Source organism: Bos javanicus, chromosome 10 (assembly GCF_032452875.1).
Source record: "Bos javanicus breed banteng chromosome 10, ARS-OSU_banteng_1.0, whole genome shotgun sequence".
Classification (NCBI taxonomy): domain Eukaryota; kingdom Metazoa; phylum Chordata; class Mammalia; order Artiodactyla; family Bovidae; genus Bos; species Bos javanicus.
The window spans coordinates 91,780,374-91,801,458 of record NC_083877.1 but is presented as its reverse complement, the minus strand read 5'-3'; the positions used below and the strand labels follow the sequence as shown (position 1 = coordinate 91,801,458).

Here is a 21,085-nt window from a genome sequence, read left to right as displayed (position 1 = left end):
ATGAACTAGATGAATGACCTTGAGCAAAGTATTCAATTCTTTGTAACTCCAGCTTCCCTCTTAATAAAATGGCTTTAATGATAACTCATGGAATTTTCATAAAAATTAAATATAAGTATTTAGTATGTAGAATATATTAACATTTACTTTATGTAAGAAGAAGAAGAATGCCTGACCACAGCACTCTCAAGTATTATTACATTATTTATACTCAAACCAAAACTACTCTGCATTTTTGGGTTTCCCTGCTGGCTCAGTGGTGAAAATTCCACCTGCCAGTGCAGGAGACTCGGGTTCAGTCCCTGGGTTGGGAAGATCACCTGGAGAAGGAAATGGCAATCCACTCCAGTATTCTTGCTTAGAAAATCTCATGGACAGAGGAGCCTGGCAGGCTACAGTCAATGGGGCTGCAAAAGAGTCAGACACAACTTAGCAACTAACCAACAACTCTGCCTTTTTCTTTAATTGTTTTTATTAGTGAGAGTAGGAGCCGTGCAGAGGGAGCAATAATCTCATGGATAGGGGTCCATGGTTATTCTGTATACACATGTTTATGCGCTTTGGAGATATTTGTGGGATATGTGAGTAAATGAAATCGAAATGTGATTGATTATATTTGTTTCAAAACAACAGTTTTATCATGTTTTGCTGTTTGCCTAAAAATAATTTTTCTTTTGAGCATCATAGAACTTGTTGGAAAAGAGATCTGGAAATTTGGCTTTTCTCAATTTTGATGGTCTCCACACATGTACCTTTTTAAATCTAAATGCTCAAAGTGTCAAACATTTTTTTAAACAAATGGATTGTTTTTTAGATGAAAGATTGCTCTTAGTATAAACTTTTTTCTCAAGTTTAATTTTGTTTTAACATAGATACAAACCAAAACAAACACTTTTGTGGTTAAGTTTTGAAGTTTGTATTTTTGTAAAGTTCCTTTTCTTCATTTTATTAAAGAGAGAAAAATGGAAAAAAAAATCAAAAGGAAAAAAGGAAGAAAGTTAAAAGGAAAAAATATTTATTAAAGAGAGAGAAAAAAAGAATACTTTTTTTTGCTGTATGTGAAGTAAGGTTTGAAGAGCCAGTTATATGTTGTGATAAAATGTCATACATGCAATAATGATGCAACCAGCATCTTTCTACCTTGATTTTTTTTTTTTCCAGAATTTGAAAAGGTAGTCAACTGGTTTTTGGTATCATATCAAGAATAGTTGAACAGATAATATAACTTGTAAATACTGTTATTTCTGCAGGCTGTAAAATTTGTTTCCAAGAAAATTGTTAGCTGTCTAAGTTCTCTGAATGTGTTATAAAATTCCCAAAGATGGGAAAAAATGAAATTAAGTCGAACTTGATTAGGTAGATTGGAAAGGTGTTTATATTTGATCCCCAGCAAAGTGATCTTAGGACTTGAGTGAATGAGCAGGTTGTAATTCATGTGTATGTTTTGGGCAATTCATAATCATCTGCCTCAGCTTCTTCTTAATAAATCCTTTTGGAATATTAATAGTGTTTATTTTCCCATTCTGTCTTTCTAGGCACTGAAGAAACAAGAAGCTAAAGCAGAGGAGAATGAAGGAGAAATGAAAAATAAGCTAAGACAAACAGAAAGTGAGAAGAGTAAAGTAAGATTCTGAAAATCGTCTTTCAAAGAGTACTAATGTTTGGGGCCACTGACGCTCACTGGATGTCCTGAGGTCATTTGCTCATTAGTGCAGCGAGGCCTTTATGTCTTGGTGTGGAATCCCTTGGCCTCAGGGCTCTGCCGCTCTCTGCTATTTGCTCTTGGAAACATGCACAGGTCGTTTGCTGCCTTGTCTTCTGGCCACTTTACTTTTTCAGACGGGGGTTAAACATGGCCATTCCTTGTTGGAGAACATTTAAAGAGCTTGACTTTGCTGCAGGGTTAGGAAAGACCTGTTGTTTAAAGGCTGAGTATTTTGCATCTGTTCATTTTCATTACAGAAGATAAAAATAAGCAGCCTCGTTCTGAAAAATCCTCTGTTCTTATTAAATATTAAGAACCTTTGCTATATATTCATGTCTGTGAACCTGCAGAGTCTAGCCCTTTAGAACTGGAAGGTGATTCAGAGGCCAAACAACTCTCTTCAATTTGCAAATGAGTAGGTTTTAAGCTGAGCCCAGAGTAATAAATGATAAAGTGAAAATTTGCCCCCGCTGTAATATTCTTTATCCCATTCTTTATCTTTTCCGTTTGCCTTTGCCTCCTTTATTTCATTTTATTTCCATGATGCGTTTCTGCTGCCTTCATGGTGGTAAGCAAGATGTGTCGGGCCATCACGCTTGCCTTTTGGGAGCTGAGACTGCTGACATTACCCAGGAAATATGACCAGGGTAGGCCCTGGTAGATTTTCAAACTACTTTGACTTCAGGGTGATTTCTTCCCTTTTTATTTAGCCATGGAAACAAGAGAACTGGTCAGGTAATATTTTGTGTGGATTCTCTGCCTCTACAGGTACTTTACAGCTGGCTTAGAGTTGACCTTTGACCAGTGTGGGCTTAGGAACCCTGACCCTCTGTGAAGTCTAAAATCCGAGTATAAAATGTAGTTGGCCCTCTGTATTTGCAGTTTAGCTACACTTCCACACCTGTGAATTCAACACACTGGGGATCCTGTAATACTGTGGTGTTCCAGTTCAGTTCTGTTCAGTCGCTCAGTCATGTCCGACTCTTCGTGACCCCATGAATCGCAGCACGCCAGGCCTCCCTGTCCATCACCAACTCCCAGAGTTCACTCAGACTCACATCCATCGAGTCAGTGATGCCATCCAGCCATCTCATCCTCTGTCGTCCCCTTCTCCTCCTGCCCACAATCCCTCCCAGCATCAGAGTCTTTTCCAATGAGTCAACTTGACCTGGGGAGTTCCTCTTTCAGTATCCTATCATTTTGCCTTTTCATACTGTTCATGGGGTTCTCAAGGCAAGAATACTGAAGTGGTTTGCCATTCCCTTCTCCAGTGGACCACATTCTGTCAGATCTCTCCACCATGACCCGCCCGTCTTGGGTTGCCCCACAGGCATGGCTTAGTTTCATTGAGTTAGACAAGGCTGTGGTCCTAGTGTGATTGTAAACTGTGGTGTTTACAATTAAAAAAAAAAAAAAATCCGTATGTAAATGGACTTCTGCAGTTCTAACCTATGTTGTTCAAGGGCCAGCTCTACTTTAAAAAATATGTGATGTTTATTTTCTGAGCTGCATGTATGGTATTTAAAAAGCTTATATAATTGGATTAGAAAATTGTTTTGAAATAATAATAGGTCTGTAGAGGTTGCAAAATAAAATGTGCCCTGTGCCCTTTACCCAATTATTTTCAATGGTAACATTTTGTTTTATTGCCATCCAGTATCAAAACCAGCGAATTGACACTTGCAATGCATCCAGCTTATGCAGATTTCACCAGTTTTATTGTGTCTGTGTCGAGTGAGGCTGTGTGTGTGCTTTTTTGTGTGTGCTTATCTTATTGCCGCCACAGTCAAAGCACAGAACTGTTCCATCACCACAGTGCTCCCCTATGCTTCTCCTTAGTAGCCACCTCGACCACACGCACAATTTCTGAAGGACTAATGTATAGATAGTAGTTTGTTCAAATGAAGTGATAATTTAGGATAACTATTAAAATCGAAGCACTTAATAACATCTTAATCCAAACTTGTGATTTCACAAAATGACCTTACCCTTACAAATTGCAAGCATGTCCAGCATATATAAGCTCTGGATTTTTAGCAAACATTTTTTCCATTTGAAAGGGGAGGAAAAATGATTTTCCCTTTACAAACCTTTTAGTTCTTTGGCTGGTCTAATAATTAAATTGATATCAAGCAGATTAATAGGAGCAAAAGCGTTTAATTTTGTTCGTATGGGAGCCCCACAAACATACGAGATACAAAGGCAGCCAGGCAATTGAAATTGAAGCTTATCTCCCATCCTGAGCTAAGGAAAGGAATAGGGGCCTGGGACTTCAGAGGGAAGGAAGGCAGTTCAGAGGAAGTGAGAAGGGTGGGTTATGGTTAACAGATGTTTGCCCTGGCACGCAGGTATATCTTTCAGATACAGAGAGTATCTTTAGTAATAGCTCTTTTCCTGGTACAGACCCGCTTTCTAAATTTTTTTATGCAGTTAAGGGGAAGATGAAAAGCTTTTTCTGAGTCTGCTGGGCTTTGCTTACCATCAGCTCACAATAATACTTGAGCCAAAGAAGTGTACTTTGGGGTGGCATATTTTTCTCCCCTTTACATCCTGTTATATTTTTCAACTTGAAATTAGCTAGGCACAGTGACTTTGTAGCGTATTTAGTTACCTAACTGGCACATTTTCTGTGAGTATTACCTAATGGCAGTATTATTAGGGAAATTTAAAATGTCTTATTCTGAATTGAGATACTTCAAAATTTTTGAAATGTTATGAATATTGGAAATATTAGGAGTATAAGACTATTAAGAATATAAAGTAGTCACCAACTGGATGAAATATACCTTGAGTCATTGGGTGCCTGAAATTTTTATTCTAATTTAGTTCATATGATACTACATGTAGTAATTTAAAGGAAAAAATCGCTTTAGACTTTTGCATTAAAATGATTTAAAACTGAAGGGAGCTCAGAGATTGTCTTATATAAAACCCTTATTTTAGAGATAACAAAAAGGAGGCCTTTAAGGAAAGACTATTTAAACAGGTCATAATTGAGATGAAACTGACTAGAGTGCAGACCTCCTGCAGTCTGGTCTGGTTCAGTTTTTGTTATTTAATTACCATTATTTTAATGGGAGCATTGATATGTGTTTATCACAAGATGTTTATCTTTTTATATTAGCTGTAAAAGTCTGAAAACCTTTTCACTTTTCTCCTCTTAAACTATGCCTGTAATAATTTAGTTTTCTTCTGCCCCACTGGACATTTTTCCTTATCCTTTGATGAAACTCTAGCTTCAACAGGAATTGGAGCTATCTCGAAGGTTACTGAATCAGTCAGAAGGCAGCAGAGAAACACTTTTGCATCAGGTAAGTATGCAAGCTATGATAATCTGCTTTTACATTAAATCAGGATTGAGTCTCTTTCTCTATTAAATGTCTTTGTGAAAGGGCAAAAAAATTCAGGTCTAGGAAATTTTTTTTTCTTTCTTTTTTTTAAATTTTATTTTATTTTTAAACTTTACAATATTGTATTGGTTCTGCCATATATCGAAATGAATCTGCCACAGGCCAGCACACATAAGCAAAAGATGAAATCCTTTCAGGAAGATTCAGAGAAAGCCAGCACAAAGCACCAGCCCAAGTTCTTCCTGTGACAGTGTATCTTGCTGATTGCCGCTCCAATTTAGAAATTATCTCTCTTAGCATAACCAGTGTAAAAATGAGACTGGATGGGTAAGATACAATTTTCCCAGGAGCTTAATTTTATTAGAGGAGGCATTGGAGAGTGAAGGAGGAAGTAAAACACATAAAACAGACCTTTGCACGTTCAAGTTCCCTTGAATGTATCATTGTCTTATATTCTCGTTTTCAAGATGCTACCTACTTCCTTTCAACCAGAGATAAGGCTTAATTTTAAAACATAACATTTTGTAGCCCATTAGCCCATAATAGTTGTTTGTTGCTTCTGATATTTAAAGTTCAGTAGCTTGAAATAGCTATCTTACATACACTGGGAAAGGGCATTGGATTTCTAACTGTCTTTCTGCTTGTGTTTAATGTAAATTGCAGTTGTACTTGCCTCTCTTTTGAGGTATGGGTTACATAACTCACTACATAATATGCCAGGTAGGCAAAGATGTCAGACATTATAGATGTTCAGGAGTAGTTTATTTGATGATTAATCCTGAAAATGCAACATGGCACCTGTTTTACAAAATCCTTAAAAACGTGTAATGGCTTTATTCTGCAGCCAGTGGTATGATGGAATTAATGTTGGCAGAGTTTAGACTTTCTTTTATGGAAGGTTATATCTATATTCAATTCCTTCTGATTCTTTTGGTTTTAGAACTCTGCCTTATAACTTCTAATCTTTTGAAATAAGAGATTTCTGTGTTTAGGTTGCCCTTTGACTTTAGCTGAGATGTTCTGCCACCACTAACTTGTTTAATGGTCATTGGGGACTTGCCTGCTAGACTCCAGATACATGCAGATGAATAAAAGGGTACCTGACCTCAAGGAGTTTATACTTTTTTCAACAGCCTTCAGTGCTTATTTATTTTGAGCAGTACTTTGATATCAAAATGTTTTAAATTGTGATCATTTCACTTGACTTTACCAACCAATAGACTACATTCACATGAAAGAAAATAAGTGAAAAATGTAAAAACATACAGTACTTAACAGGAGGTGATTTGGGTTAATAGTAGTAGAGTAGATTGAGGTGAAAATAGGGATTTTGTAAAATGTGGTCAAATTATTTGTCATAGACACAAAGAAGGGGAAAATACCTTCATCGTGAAAGGAATAGGAATAAAGAAGTGAAGCAAGGGACTATTCCTCTGTGCTTGTCATAATGAAAGTAACTTGGTTTCAACTTGTGCTTATAATAATCTGTGGGAAGTGATTTTTTTCTCTAGGGAAATAATTTGTAATAATTATAAGTTCAATTATTGTTTTCCTGCTTTTAAAACTAATGAAAGCTTCACCTTTGATTATATGTATTTAGGTAGAAGAGCTCCGCACACAGCTTATGAAAGCAGAAGGAGATCCAAAGGGTTTACATCATCAAGTATCTCAGATTTCCAGGCAACAGTCAAGTCTTCAGGATGAACAGGGAGATGACTGGAGGTTTAGGAGAGGTATATTTCTGATTTGTAAATGTCTGGGGCCTTTTTAAAAAACTTTTATTGGAGTATAGTTACTTTACAATATTGTGTTAATTTCTGTTGTTTTTGATTTTCTGAAATAATTTTCATTTTCAAAATAGCTTTTCTTCTGTTCTTTTCACTATATTCTTGATCTACTACAAGGTTTTCCAAATTAATCATAGTTTAGCATGCAGTTGTTACAAACAGACATAATTTTATAGCAGTATTGAGCAGATGGTACAGAGATTTCCTGAGTATGCCTGCTTCTTCATATCACAGTTTCCTCAGCTGTCAACATCCCTCACCCCAGTGGTGCATTTGTTATAACTGATGAATTGGATATTGACACATCATTGTCGTCCAAAGCCCATAGTTTACCGTAGGGTCCACTTTTGGTATTGTTTTCCATAGGATTTGACAAACATGTAATGACATGTATCCATCATTATAATATCATAGTGTAGTTTCACTGTCCTTAAAATTCTCTGTGTTTCACTATTCATCCCTCTCTCCCCCTAACCTCTGACAAACACTCATCTTTTTATCGTTTCCTTAGTTTTGCCTTTTCCAGAATCTAATAAATCAATAGTTGGAATCATACAGTATGTAGCCTTTTCTGATTGGCTTCTTTACTTAGTAATTTCCTTTTAAGTTTCCTCCATGTCTTTTCATGGCTTGAAAGTTCTTCAAAAGAAAAAGAAAAACAAAACAAAACAAAACTTTTTTGTTTTTAAAGCACTGCATAATATTTCATTGTTTGGATGTACCACAGTTTATCCATTTATGTACAGAAGCCTGTCTTGGTTTCTTCCACATTTTGGCAATCATGAATAAAACTGCTGAAAACTAAACATCTGTGTGCAGATTTTTGTATAGACTTAAGGTTTTATCTCTTTTGGATAAATATCAGAGAGTGTGATTGCTCAGTCATATGACAAGAGTGGTTAGGTTTGTAAGAATCTTCAAACTCTCTTCCAAAATAGCTATATGATTTTGCCTTCTACCAGCAGTGATGAGATTTCCTGTTGTTCTGCCTCCTTCTCAACATTGAGAATTGTCAGCGTTCTGTATTTTAGCCATCCGGATAGGTTTGTAGTGGCATCTTGTTTTAATTTGCATTTTACTGATAACATGGTGTGGAGCATTTATTCATATGCTTATTTACTATACACACACACACACACACACACACACACACATATATATATATATATATATCTTTTCTGCTGAGATATTCATTAAAGTCTTTGGCCCATTTCTTAGTTGTTTTCCTGTTATTGTTAAGAGTCATTTGTATATTTTGGATAGCAGTCCTTTATCAGTATGTCTTTGCAAATAATATCTCACAGTTTACGGTTTGGCTTTTCGTTCTCTTAAGATTATCTTTCACAGAGCTGAAATTTTTAATTTTAATGAAGTCCAGCTTATTCCTTCTTTCTTTCATGGATTGTGAGTTTGGTGTTATATCTAAAAAGTCATTGCCAAACTGCAAATAATTCTCTTTACCTTCTAAGAGTTTTATAATTTTGCATTTTACACTTAAATCTGTGATCCATTTTGAATTAATTTTCGTGGAAGATTTAAATTCTGTGTCTAGATTCAGTTTTTTTTTTTTTTGTGTGTGTGAGTCTTCAGTTCTAGTGTCCTTTGTTTAAGAAGACTCTTTTCCCCGTTGTATTGCTTTTGTTCTTTGTCTAAGATCAGTAGACTGTTTTATGTGGGTCTACTTCTGGGCTCTTGGTTCTGTCCCAGGTGTCTACCTGTCTTTTTTTTTTTTTTTTGGCCAGTACCACACTGTTTTGTTGGATAGTGTCAGTCCTCCAACTCTTTCCTTCTTTTTCAGTGTTGCTCTTGCTATTTGGGATTCTTTGCCACTCTTTGTAACTTTAGAATCAGGTTGTCAATATACGCAAAATAACTTGCTGGGATTTTGATTGGCTTGCGTTGAATCTATTGCTGAAGTTGAGAAGTACTGACATTTTGACAATATTGAGTCTTCCTGTCCATGAAAATGGATTATCTCTCCATTTATTTTGTTCATCCTTGATTTCTTTCATCAGAATTTGGTAGTTTTCATCATATAGATTTTGTTAGATTTATACTTAAGTATTTGATTTTTGGGCTTCTCAGGTGGCTCAGTGGTAAAGAATCTGCCTGTTCATGCAGGAGACTCTGGAGACATGGGTTTGATTCCTGGCTCGGGTAGATCCCCTGGAGTAGGAAATGGCAACCCACTACAGTATTCTTACCTGAAAATTCCATGGACAGAGGAGCCTGGTGGGCTGCAGTTCATGAGGTAGCAAAGAGGTGGACCTCACTGAGTGACTGGCATGCATGCATTTAATTTGGGGGGATGTTAATGTAAATAGCATTGTGTTTTTAATTTCAAATTTCTCTTGCTTGTTGTTGATATTAGTGTCCAGTTTTAATGTCTTCTCTGCTTGATTTTTAAACCCATTTCAGTTGTCAGACCTGCTTATCTTATGAGTCTTCCTTTTAGAAAGAGCCAACAAGCCAGTTGTGGAATTTTTTAAAAATACATGCACATACATATATTGGAGAAGGAAATGGCAACCCACTGCAGTACTCTTGCTTAGAAAATTCCATGGATAGATGAGCCTGGTGGGCTACAGTCCATGGGGTCACGAAGAGTCGGACACGACTGAGCGACTTCATGACTTCACAACAACACGACATACATATGTGCACGCATGCACACACACATACGTGTGAGTGTATTTTTGTGTGTGTATTTTTACTTAAATTGGAAATCCCTATGCTTTTCACTTTCTCTTAATCTGATTTTCAATATAAATTAATATTCTATCTTTGTTTTGTTACCTGGAGATTTGGAAAAAAAAATTAATCAGATTGTAGAAGTGGTCATGAACCATATGACTGGCTTTTTTAATGTTGATTAGAAAGGCATTGTGTTTGAAAATCTTTAGAATGTTTTTTCAGTGGAGCTGTTGATTTTGGTTGTAGAATTTAATTACTCTGGATGTATTTCTTTTTGAAAGTTTTGTGTTTAACAGAAATGGTGATATTGAAATTTTATAATGTTTTCTAACAGACTACTAAAGATTGTTCCGCTCTAAATCATTTAAATATTAAGGCATTTTACTCAAATGCCTAGATTACCATAGAAAGTGTTTGATGTTATAAATTCCCAGATTCCCTACACTTAACTCAATATGTTGCCTAAGTTAGAATTCCCACATTATCAGAAAATCTTCTGAATCTACCAGAAAATGGCAGATTTTGACATACTTGTCCTAACATATTTGCATGCCATTAAGGAGAAGGCAATGGCACCCCACTCCAGCACTCTTGCCTGGAAAATCCCATGGACAGAGGAGCCTGGTAGGCTGCAGTCCACGGGGTCACTAAGAGTCAGACACGACTGAGCGACTTCCCTTTCACTTTTCACTTTCATGCATTGGAGAAGGAAATGGCAACCCACTCCAGTCTTCTTGCTTGGAGAATCCCAAGGACGGGGGAGCCTGGTGGGCTGCCGTCTATGGGGTCGCCCAGAGTCGGACATGACTGAAGCGACTTAGCAGCAAGTTCAGTTGAGTTTCATGTGGTATTGTAATTTAAACATATTTTGACATTAGAAGCTTGGAAGAAAAGCTATGACAGACTTAGTGTATTAAAAAGCAGAGACATCACTTTGTTGACAAAGGTCTGTATAGGCAAAGGTATGGTTTTTCCAGTAGTCATGTACAGATGTGAGAGTTGGACCATAAAGTAGTCTGAGTGCTGAAGAATTGATGCTTTCGAACTGTGGTGCTTGAGAGTCCCTTGGACAGCAAGCACATCAAACCAGTCAATCCTAAAGGAACTCAACCCTGAATATTCACTGGAAGGACTAATGCTGTGTTCCAGTATTTTGGCCACCTGATGCAAAGAGCTGACTCATTGGAAAAGACCCTGATGCTGTGGAAGATTGAAAGCAGGAGGAGAAGGGGACGACAGTGGATGAGATGGTTGGATGGTATCACCCACTCAATGAACATGAGTTTGAGCAAACTTCAGGAGACTGTGAAGGCCTGGAAAGCCTTGTTTGCTACAGTCCATGGGGTCACAAAGAGTCAGACACAGCTTAGCCACTGAACAATTTTACAATTTATTTTTAAAAGTAAAATATAGTATTAAGATTATTCACCAGATTTTCATGAAGTTGTACATGGGAATTCTCATTTCGTCTGGAAAAAGATTCTATGGTACATTTGTTATGTTTTGTTGTCTTATAAAATCTAGTTATTTTTGGTGTCTTTGAGGATTCAAAGAATCTCACTTTTTTAAGCTACTTACCAGGCTTAATGAAAATCTTAAAGTTCTTTTATTGTTGTGTCAATGGACTTCTTCACCTTCTTTTAATAATTCTAGAGTTTTCATCTTTATAGAATGCTTGCATTATTTAAAAAAATTCTACGTAAGAAATTGCACTTGTCATCTTCTGCCTGCTCTTTGTTCCTCTACTCACTGCAAAATGACTTCCACTTCTGCTTCTAAAATTGACTTTGCTTAGTTTATTAGTGGTCTCCTCTGTCAAATTCAAAGGAATTTTTAATTACTTGCGTTGGTTTTTGCCCATTTGTTTCCTCTCCCTTAAAGCTCTTCCACTGACCTGATTGTTCCTACTGTTTCCTGGTTCGTCTGTCTTAGTTGTTTTCAGTCTTTCCATCTGAATCTTTTCCGTTTGTTTCCAGTTTGCATTTTAAATGTTGCTATGTTCTAGAATCCTATTTATGGATTTTCTCACTTGGTGCTTCTCCTCTGGGGTTGTTATTTAATCTTAGGCTTTAGCTATCACCCAGGAAGGATGATCCCTAAAGGGAGCTCTTCTCACTCTCCTGACCTCCAACCCTCCAGATGGAGATGCTCCTTCGGTGTCTCTGTACTGTTCCAGCATGCTCAGGAACAGGTTTACAACTGAATTCATACTTTCCTCCAAACCTGTTTTTATTTCCTCTCTTAACTGGTTAAATGTTTCTTTATCCAGATAAGCCTGAAATACAAAGAACGTCCGAACTTACTTCTCCGCTCCATATAATTAGTCTCTGTATCCTGTCTGTTTGAAGATCCTGACAGCTCTTGAAGTGGCTTCTTTCGTGTTCCCACTAACCCAGTTTAGGCATGCTTTATCTCATCTCTGTTACCCTCTTATATTATGCTAGTTTGTCTGTAATCTATCTTCTGTCCTGCTACAAAAGGGACCCTCTGAGACACAAACCCGTCATGTTATTCTCTTGATTAAAACCTCTCATAATTTATTGAATTCTTACAAGGCATCATGCTACTCATCTTCCACTATGTCTTTTAGTTCTTAGAAATATTCTGTTAGAAGGATACTCTTCTTATTTCCATTTTAATGATTTTTTTTTAAAGGCTGAAAAGCAAAAAAATCGAATTCCTTGCTTAAAGTCAGATTTGTGGGAAGTAGCAAACCAAATCTTTTTTCTTTCCAGGCTTGAACTCTTTAACTGCTATCCTCTACCGACCCATCAACGTTTGTAGCAAGAATTCTTTAAAATGGAGCATATGAGATAATCCTCTGGGAGGAGAGTGTCTCTAACACTATTTGTGTTGTATACTTTGTGTTTTAAGTATTTTAATTTTTATAAATGTTTCATTATATATGCATATATGTGTTATACCTTTATATATATCTACACTTAAATATTTTATGTAGGAACTTCCCTGTAGCTCAGACGGTAAAGAATCTGTCTGTAATGCAGGAGATCCAGGTTCAGTCCCTGGGTTGGGAAGCTCCTATGGAGAAGGGAATGGCAACCCACTCCAGTATTCTCGTCTGGAGAGTCCTATAGACAGAGGAGCCTGGTGGGCTATAATCCATGGGGTCACAAAGAGTTGGACACGATTGAGCAACTAACAATATGCTACTACTGCTATTTTATGTGTAAAACATATCAAAATATTATGTCTCCACATCAAATACATAGATGTGTTTTATAAAATACATATATGTGTATGTTTATATACATATTCATATATATTATCTTCATAAGTTGTATAATAATATTCATACTAACATTAATTTGCATATATGTGTGTATATTCTAATATTATATATACCATGAAACATGTCTAGATCTATATATAGATAGCTGGGTACTATAGAGGGAGAGATGCACACACATATGCATATTTATATGGGCTTCCCAGGTGGCTCAGCAGTAAAGAACCTGCCTGCCAATGCAGGAGACTTAAAAGACATGGGTTCAATCCCTGATTGGAGAAGATTCCCGGGAGGAGGGGATGGCAACCCACTCCATTATTCTTGCCTGGAAAATCCCATGGACAGAGGAGACTGGCAGGCTACAGTCCATGAGTTCACAAAGAGTTGGACATGACTAAAGTGACTTGGAACACGTGGGTATATATTAATAAATTTATAAAAGTTATTTTTAAGATGAATGGATACATGTATTTTTCAAATGAATAAATACATTTATACGTAAAAATATGCATATTTTCAGGTTGATGATCTAGCAGGAGTGGGCAAAGGATGGCCCACTCCTTTGCCCACGCCTGCCAAATCCAGAGCTGAATCCAGACTGCTTCCTGTTTTTGAATATAGAAACTTTATTGGAATACAGCTACTCCCATTCATTTATGCATTGTCCAGGTCACTTTTGTAATATAATATCAAAGATGAGTAGTTTTGACAGAGACCATATAGCTGCAATATTTACTGTCTGACCTTTTACAGAAAATGTTTGCTAACTCTTAGTCTGTAGGCTGATTTCCAAGCTCCCTGGCAGCGCATGACTGCTGAGTCTGCTGACTCACCTTCCTCACAAGTATTAGCTATGTAGAACGTGATGTGTGCAGTTACCCGAATATGAAATCCAATATTGTTCCTAGGTGCTTTATGCTATTTCCTTTCCCTGAAATATCAACCCAACTTTATCTGCTTTGCTAGGTGAAATTTTTTATCTATTTTTCAGAACTAACTTTTAAACCAATTTTTACAAACTCAGTTTCTTATTAAGATAGAGTTAATCATTCTGTCCTTTGGACTGATTTTGTATGATAACCATTTACTATACAGAAATTATACAGATACAGGGAAATATCTGTATAGTATCTGAGGGTCTTCTTATCCCTGTTAAAATACTTATGCATCTTTCATACACGCTGTACAATTTTGACAGTTTAATATTTCTGAAGTTGGGATGTGTCTTATGAATGATCTGTAAATTGTATTTGCTAGTGTTTCCTTCCTTCTTTCCTTTTCTGGAAGTGAAAGTACTAGAAAAGAGTATATGTGCCAGTTTTTGACATCTTAACTTCATAGAAGTACTTTATTTATACCTTTTTCCTGTTCTTAGAATGCAGGCTCTTTGAGAAAAGGGTTTTTGTGTTTATTTTTTAAAAAGATGGTGTTACAGTGCCCTTTTCATCATATACCAAATATTTCATATTGAACTAAAAGTATATACTATGTCAATTTATATTGTTCAGTTGTAGGTTGTTGTCTCCAGAACTAGTAAGTTAAAGGTCAGAACACAGTCAAGATTTAGCTGCCTCCTTTGCTTATGTTGCAAGAAAAGCATTTTGTTGTGTGAACTTCAGTAACTTCAGTAAGCTGTAGAAGCTTAGTTGAAAATTCTTTCAGTATTTTTGTTTTAGAGTTTGGGGGTAATATAGGGATATAACACAAATTAAAGAAAAATGCATAGAATTTTCCTGAAATAAATTATACTGGAAATCAGATAGCAGTCCAAGTACAGTATCAAAATGGGATAACACTGGATGATGTAGCTATGTATTTTAGAAAATTGTGTAAGACTTGAAATAATAGAATGGTGAGTTGGTGACAGCGACATTTAATAAGTGGATTGTATGGAGTAGAGTTAATATTAATAAGCCTACCATTTGAGAGTACATTATCCTGTGAGTAACGAACAACCATCACGCTTTACATTTTCTCTTTTAAGGGGTTGAGCGAGAGGATCTGGAGAAGCAGATGTCAGATTTGAGAGTGCAGCTGAACTTCAGTGCAATGGCTTCTGAGTTAGAGGAAGTGAAGCGGTGCTTGGAGCGAAAAGACAAGGAGAAAGTACATTTGGCAGCCCAAGTGGAGGTGACTTTGCTATGTTTAAGCCATGTTCAAAAGACTTTAGTTTTGTTTCATAGCATTGCTTAGTGAAATTTTAATATAAAGGTTGTGATGTTTTACGAACTCAAGTTTGGGTGGAGATAATGTCAAGTTATCTAGATGGTTACTTTAATTACATAGATAAATTTCTGCGGATTCATTTCTCTTCATTTGGACCTCAAAGCCAGGATACCTATGAAAGCTGCAAATATTCTTCCACTAGCAGTTGAGCCCTTCCCTCAGACAGAAGGGATCTTTCTTCTCTCAAGGGCCCGCAGTTATTTGTGGTGGGTGTGGGGGAGCAAGGTGGGGGTGAAATTGGCAAAAGGCATAGCAATAAGGTGTTACTGATATTTTTGTCTTTGGAAATAGAAAAGTTTTCAAATCTCTAGCTCTTTTGCATGAGGTAGAGGTGCGATGCCTCCATCAATTTAGAGTTGTGTAGTAGTCATGAATGATGAGTGAAGTGTAACTAGGCAGCTCCCGTTTCCTACTTGCCTTTTATCTAGCACAGATGGTGCTAGATAAAAGTAATTATCAAAAACTATTAAAAAATCAAAGGAAAGAACTTGATAAAAGAAAATGGCTTAATTCCCATTTTAATTATGTAAATTAGATCCATGCAAACATGGAGGACACATTTGGAACTAGATATGCATCAGTCTTTCTCTGTATCTGTTGTTGTTTGTGAAGTTGTGCTCCAATTGTAATAAGTAGTCACATTGGAAGAATTTCCTAAGTTATAATGAAAGGTAGAAAATTGGTGTGAAAAGTATCTAACTTTATAAAATCCAAAGGAAATATTTAATGTTACCGCAGTCTTAACTTTCTCTTTCATCTTGTCAGTGCATCAGTACAAAATATATTTTAGATTTGTTTCAGGTTCATGTTTAAAGATAATTAAACAGTGACATTTTCTTTACAAAGCCTCTGCATGTTTATTTCTTTATTAATTTTTTAATGGGAATATAGTTGACTTAGAATACTATATTAGTTTCAGCTGTACAGCATAGTGATTTTTATGTTTTTATAGATGATGTACCATGCCATGTTAATTATAGTATTATTGACTATTCTCTCTGTGACTTTTTAATTCAACTTAACTTTTTTTGGCTTAAAATTTTATATTTTATTGAGGTAATGTTGGTTCGTAATACTGTATAAGTTTCATGTATTATATTTCTCCTCCTTTCCACTACATTGTGTTCACCACCAAAAATTTAGTTTCTTTTCATCAGCATACATTTGATCCCCTTTACCCATTTTTGCCTCCAACCCCGATTCTGTCCCGTCCCTTGTGATAACCATTAGTCTGTTCTCTGTATCTATGGGTTTGTTTTTATGACTTGTGTTTTTTAACATTTCACTCGCTTTTTAAGTGGTTCATTCATTGCCTTTACTATGTATTTTTCTTTCCTAGTAAAGTACATTTTTCCTTTCATTCATTTTTCCTATCTTTATAGGGCCTTTCCTTTTCCACTTAAAGAAGTTGCTTTAACATTTCTTGGAAGGCTGGTTTACTGTTGTTAAACTCTTTTTAGTTTTTGCTTGTCTGGGAAACTTTCTTTCCTTCAGTTCTGAATAACTTTGCCATGTGAGTATCACTGGTTGTAGATATTTTTTCCTTTCATCACTTTAAATAAAATATACTATGCCGTTCCCTGTAGACCTGCAAAGTCTCTGCTGAGAAATAGGTGATAGCCTCTGGGGCTTCCCTTGGATGACACTCCAGTTTTTCTTTTTCTTTTTGACTGCCTTTAAAATTCTCTCTTTAACTTTTGCTGTTTTAACTATGCTAGGTCTTGGCGTAGATCTCTTTCATTTTGTTTGGGATTTTCTTTGTTTCTGGTTCTGGATATGTGTTTCTTACTACAGGTTAAATTTTCAACCATGGTTTCACCAAATTCATTTTTGCCTCTTTCTTTCTCCTCTCCTTCTGGAACCTCTAAAATTTGAATTTTATTATGCTTGATGTTATCTTCAGTTCAGTTCAGTTCAGTCGCTGAGTTGTGTCCAACTCTTTGCGACCCCATGAACCGCAGCACACCAGGCCTCCCTGTCCATCACCAACTCCTGGAGTCCACCCAAACCCATGTCCATTGAGTCGGTAATGCCATGCAACCATCTCATCCTCTGTAGTCCCCTTCTCCTCCTGCCCCCAATCCCTCCCAGCATCAGGGTCTTTTCCACTGAGTCAGCTCTTCACATCAGGTGGCCAAAGTATTGGAGTTTCAGCTTCAGCATCAGTCCTTCCAGTGAACACCCAGGACTGATCTCCTTTAGGATGGACTGGTTGGATCTCCTTGTAGTCCAAGGGACTCTCAAGGGTCTTCTCCAACACCACAGCTCAAAAGCATCAATTCTCTGGTGCTCAGCTTTCTTTAAAGTCCAACATTCACATCCATACAATACTATTGGAAAAACCATAGCTTTGACTAGATGGACCTTTGTTGGCAAAGTAGTGTCTCTGCTTTTTAATATGCTGTCTAGGTTGGTCATAACTTTTCTTCCAAGGAGCAAGCATCTTTTAATTTCATGGCTGAAGTCACCATCTGCAGTGATTTTGGAGCCCCCCAAAATAAAATCTCTCACTGTTTCCATGGTTTCCCCATCTATTTGTCATGAAATGATGGGACCAGATGCCATGATCTTAGTTTTCTGGATGTTGAGCTTTAAGCCAAATTTTTCACTCTCCTCTTTTGCTTTCATCAAGAGGCTCTTTAGTTCTTCTTCACTTTCTGCCATAAGGGTGGTGTCATCTGCATATTTGAGGTTATTGATATTTCTCCCGGCAGTCTTGATTCTAGCTTGTGCTTCATCCAGCCCAGCGTTTCTCATGATGTACTCGGCATATAAGTTAAATAAGCAGGATGACAATATAGAACCTTGATACACTCTTTTCCTGATTTGGAACCAGTCTGTTGTTTCAGGTCCAGTTGTGACTGTTGCTTCTTGAGGTGTATACAGATTTCTCAGGAGGCGGGTCAGGTGGTCTGGTATTCCCATCTCTTTAAGAATTTTCCACAGTTAATTGTGATACACACAGTCAAGGCTTTGACATAGTCAATAAAGCAGAAGTAGATGGTTTTTTTTGGAACTCTCTTGCTTTTTCAGTGATACAATAGATGTTGGCAAGTTGATCTCTGGTTCCTCTACCTTTTCTAAATCCAGCTTGAGCATCTAGAAGTTCATGGTTCACATATTGCTGAAGCATGGCTTGTAGAATTTTGAGCATTACTTTACTAGCGTGTGAGATGAGTGCAATTGTGCGGTAGTTTGAGCATTCTTTGGCATTGCCTTTCTTTGGGATTAGAATGAAACCTAACCTTTTCCAGTCCTGTGGCCACTGCTGAGTTTTCAAATTTGCTGACATATTGAGTGCAGCACTTTCAGAGCATCATCTTTTAGTATTTCAAATAGCTCAACTGGAATTCCATCACCTCCACTAGGCTTTGTTCGTAACGATGCTTCCTAAGGCCTACTTTACTTTGCATTTAGGCACTCAGTTAATATTTGTTGACTGAAAGAATATATTGCAGAAAAATTTTATGGTTATTTTTCAAAGCTGGCATTTGTTGTCTAGTAATTCTTTAAAAGCACATTCATTTCGAAAAAGTTGTCAGTATTCAAGGGGACCTTTGCTCTTTCTCACTAATTGTATTAGTTTTTGTTGGTCCAGAATATATATTTTAAGTAGTTCAACACTGGGGTAAAACAATTGAGAATAGCTTATGAAAAACCCAAATGAAAGCTACATTTGAGTTTGCGTAATTTACCTTTCAAATTCCACCAAAGACCTTAAATCTCTGTGTGCATAGAAAATACTAAGTGGGATATTTCTCTCCTTCTAAACTTGAATTGAACTCATTAACCTTGATAGGCTATTTGTATTCATAAGAATTCCAAGCATCCTTGATCAGTGATTCTTTCTGATTTAATCTCAGCCTCCATCTTCCATCAACTTACTCTTCTTGAAAAAAAAATTTGACTTTTAAATTCAAGGAAGAACTTAAAAAAAGATTAAAAAAGGCTCTGTACATAATTTAGATTAAGTTTGAAAGTGATAATTGAGTGACAACTGACATGATTATTCATTAGCAGAAACTTGAGACTATAATGCCAGTATTTGCTTTTAAAAAGAGAGAAGATAGTGGAAAATAAATGATAATCAATAACAACTTTTTATGATTAGTACAGTAGAAACCGAAGGAAGATTGTTCCTTTTGTGCATGCTTTTGAGTAAACTCTTTTGATCCTTGCATTTTTTATATAAAGCTGGCCACTTTGCTATGCAGTAATGCCCACTTCAATACTACTTTTAAATTCTTTTTAGAGACCTATCATCTTAGCCATCTTAATACCCCTGTCTGCAATTTCCTATTATACTTCTTTTTTTTTTAATCTTAATAATTTCTTCCTTATCCAAGTGCCTGTTGTAAAATAAGGTATTATCTGAGCAGTAAGTAATTTTTAATATCCAAGTTAGGTTTTAAAGAAAACTATTGGCAGCAAAACATATAGATGAGAGGGTAAAATCATGAAATCTGGTAGAGATGAAGTCTGCCTGTATTATTAATCAGACAACTCTCACATTACGACAGTTGTTAAGACCATAGATGCACCATATCCCAAGTTCTTAAAAAATATGGTTATTGACAGAGATGTGTTACAAGTAAAAACTCTAAGGCTAAATAAACCTTTACAGTTCCTGCAAGATTTAGCTTAAGTCTGAGATTTCATCTGTATGAAAATATAGAAATTTTAGGAGCTTGAAGAAAGACAGTTTTTCTGTTTTCTGTAACTCTGAGTTACAATGAGTATTTCCACAAAGCCAGAAAGCAGAAGTGAACTGAATATTTTAATTTTTTTAAACTAGCATTAATATTTATTATAATTATCATTTGAATTGGCTTTCCAGGTGGCTCAGTGGATAAAGAATCTGCCTGCAATGCAGGAGGTGTGGGTTCGATCCCTGAGTCGGGAAGATTCCCTGGAGGAGGACATGGCAACCCACTCCAGTATTCTTGCCTGGAGAATTCCTTGACAGAGGAGCCTGGTGGGCTGCAGTCCATAGGATTGCCAAGAGTTGGACACAACTGAAGAGACTGAGCGCTTGCATGTACACAAACACACGCGCACACACACACTCACTCACTTACTCACTCACACATACACACATTTGAATGTGGTAAATAAAAAATTTAGGAATGAAAATGTCCATTTTCAAGTTCTTAGTTTTCTGAAATCATGATCTTCTGCATCATGTTTTACATATAAATTGAATACATAGGCCTTTGTGATTCTTTGTATGTGGTGTGTGTGTGTGTGCACCTGTGTTTGTGTGCATGCATGAATGGGGTAGTGCTGAGAGAGAAAGAAACTTACATGCCTCACAAAATAATGATGTGTTGAAAACTTATGATAGCTTAATGTAGATTTACTATTTAAAGCAATTATAAATTATCCGGAATAATTATTGAAGTACTTGCTTTAGAAAAGTGGATGATATGAGACAAATGAGGTAGTATCTTTATATCTCAGTGACTGATGGTTCTTCATTTCTTGACTACCACACATGCCACTAAAAGGGGGCAAAGCAGACTTTATAATAAGCAGATTTACAATGTGCATTATTCTTGTAGTCCTTATAGTTACCTTATCATTGGAGTGATTTTAATTTGATAGCATATCATTTTAGGTGGAAAATTAAATTATTTTTTAGATGCTTGTTTTCAGGTAAATTTCTACAAATGGAAATGAAATTGTACTGAGCCTCAAACCATGAAAAGTCAACAAATTCATTATACTCTTGGAAATGTTCAAATAGTATAAATTATCTTTGTAAGAAAATTAAATTATTCATACACACTAAGGAAACGTTTTTTTACTTTTTAATAATTATACATGACTAACATAAAGGTTAATGTTCACAAGTTTCTTCAAATGTATTAAATGCATCTAGTTTGTAGTATTTTACGTGGGTGAAATATATGTTTATATTATGCAGTTTTTATATTTTGGGGGAATCCATAGTGATAAAATGTTGTGTGGATCACAGTAAACTGTGGAAAATTCTGAAAGAGATGGGAATACCAGAGCACCTGACCTGCCTCTTGAGAAACCTATATGCAGGTCAGGACGCAGCAGTTAGAACTGG

General features: G+C 36.3%; 1 protein-coding gene across 11 annotated transcripts in view; it reads left to right on the top strand.

The window, feature by feature from the left end:
* Positions 1–21,085, top strand: part of CEP128 (centrosomal protein 128) — a 475,959-nt gene that overhangs the window by 110,772 nt on the left and 344,102 nt on the right. For all 11 annotated transcript variants that reach the window (XM_061429611.1, XM_061429609.1, XM_061429607.1 and 8 more), the window contains 4 exons: positions 1,536–1,622; positions 4,942–5,016; positions 6,656–6,788; positions 14,768–14,913. In XM_061429611.1, the coding sequence (XP_061285595.1) occupies positions 1,536–1,622; positions 4,942–5,016; positions 6,656–6,788; positions 14,768–14,913 (441 nt within the window). The remainder of the gene's footprint in view (positions 1–1,535; positions 1,623–4,941; positions 5,017–6,655; positions 6,789–14,767; positions 14,914–21,085) is intronic.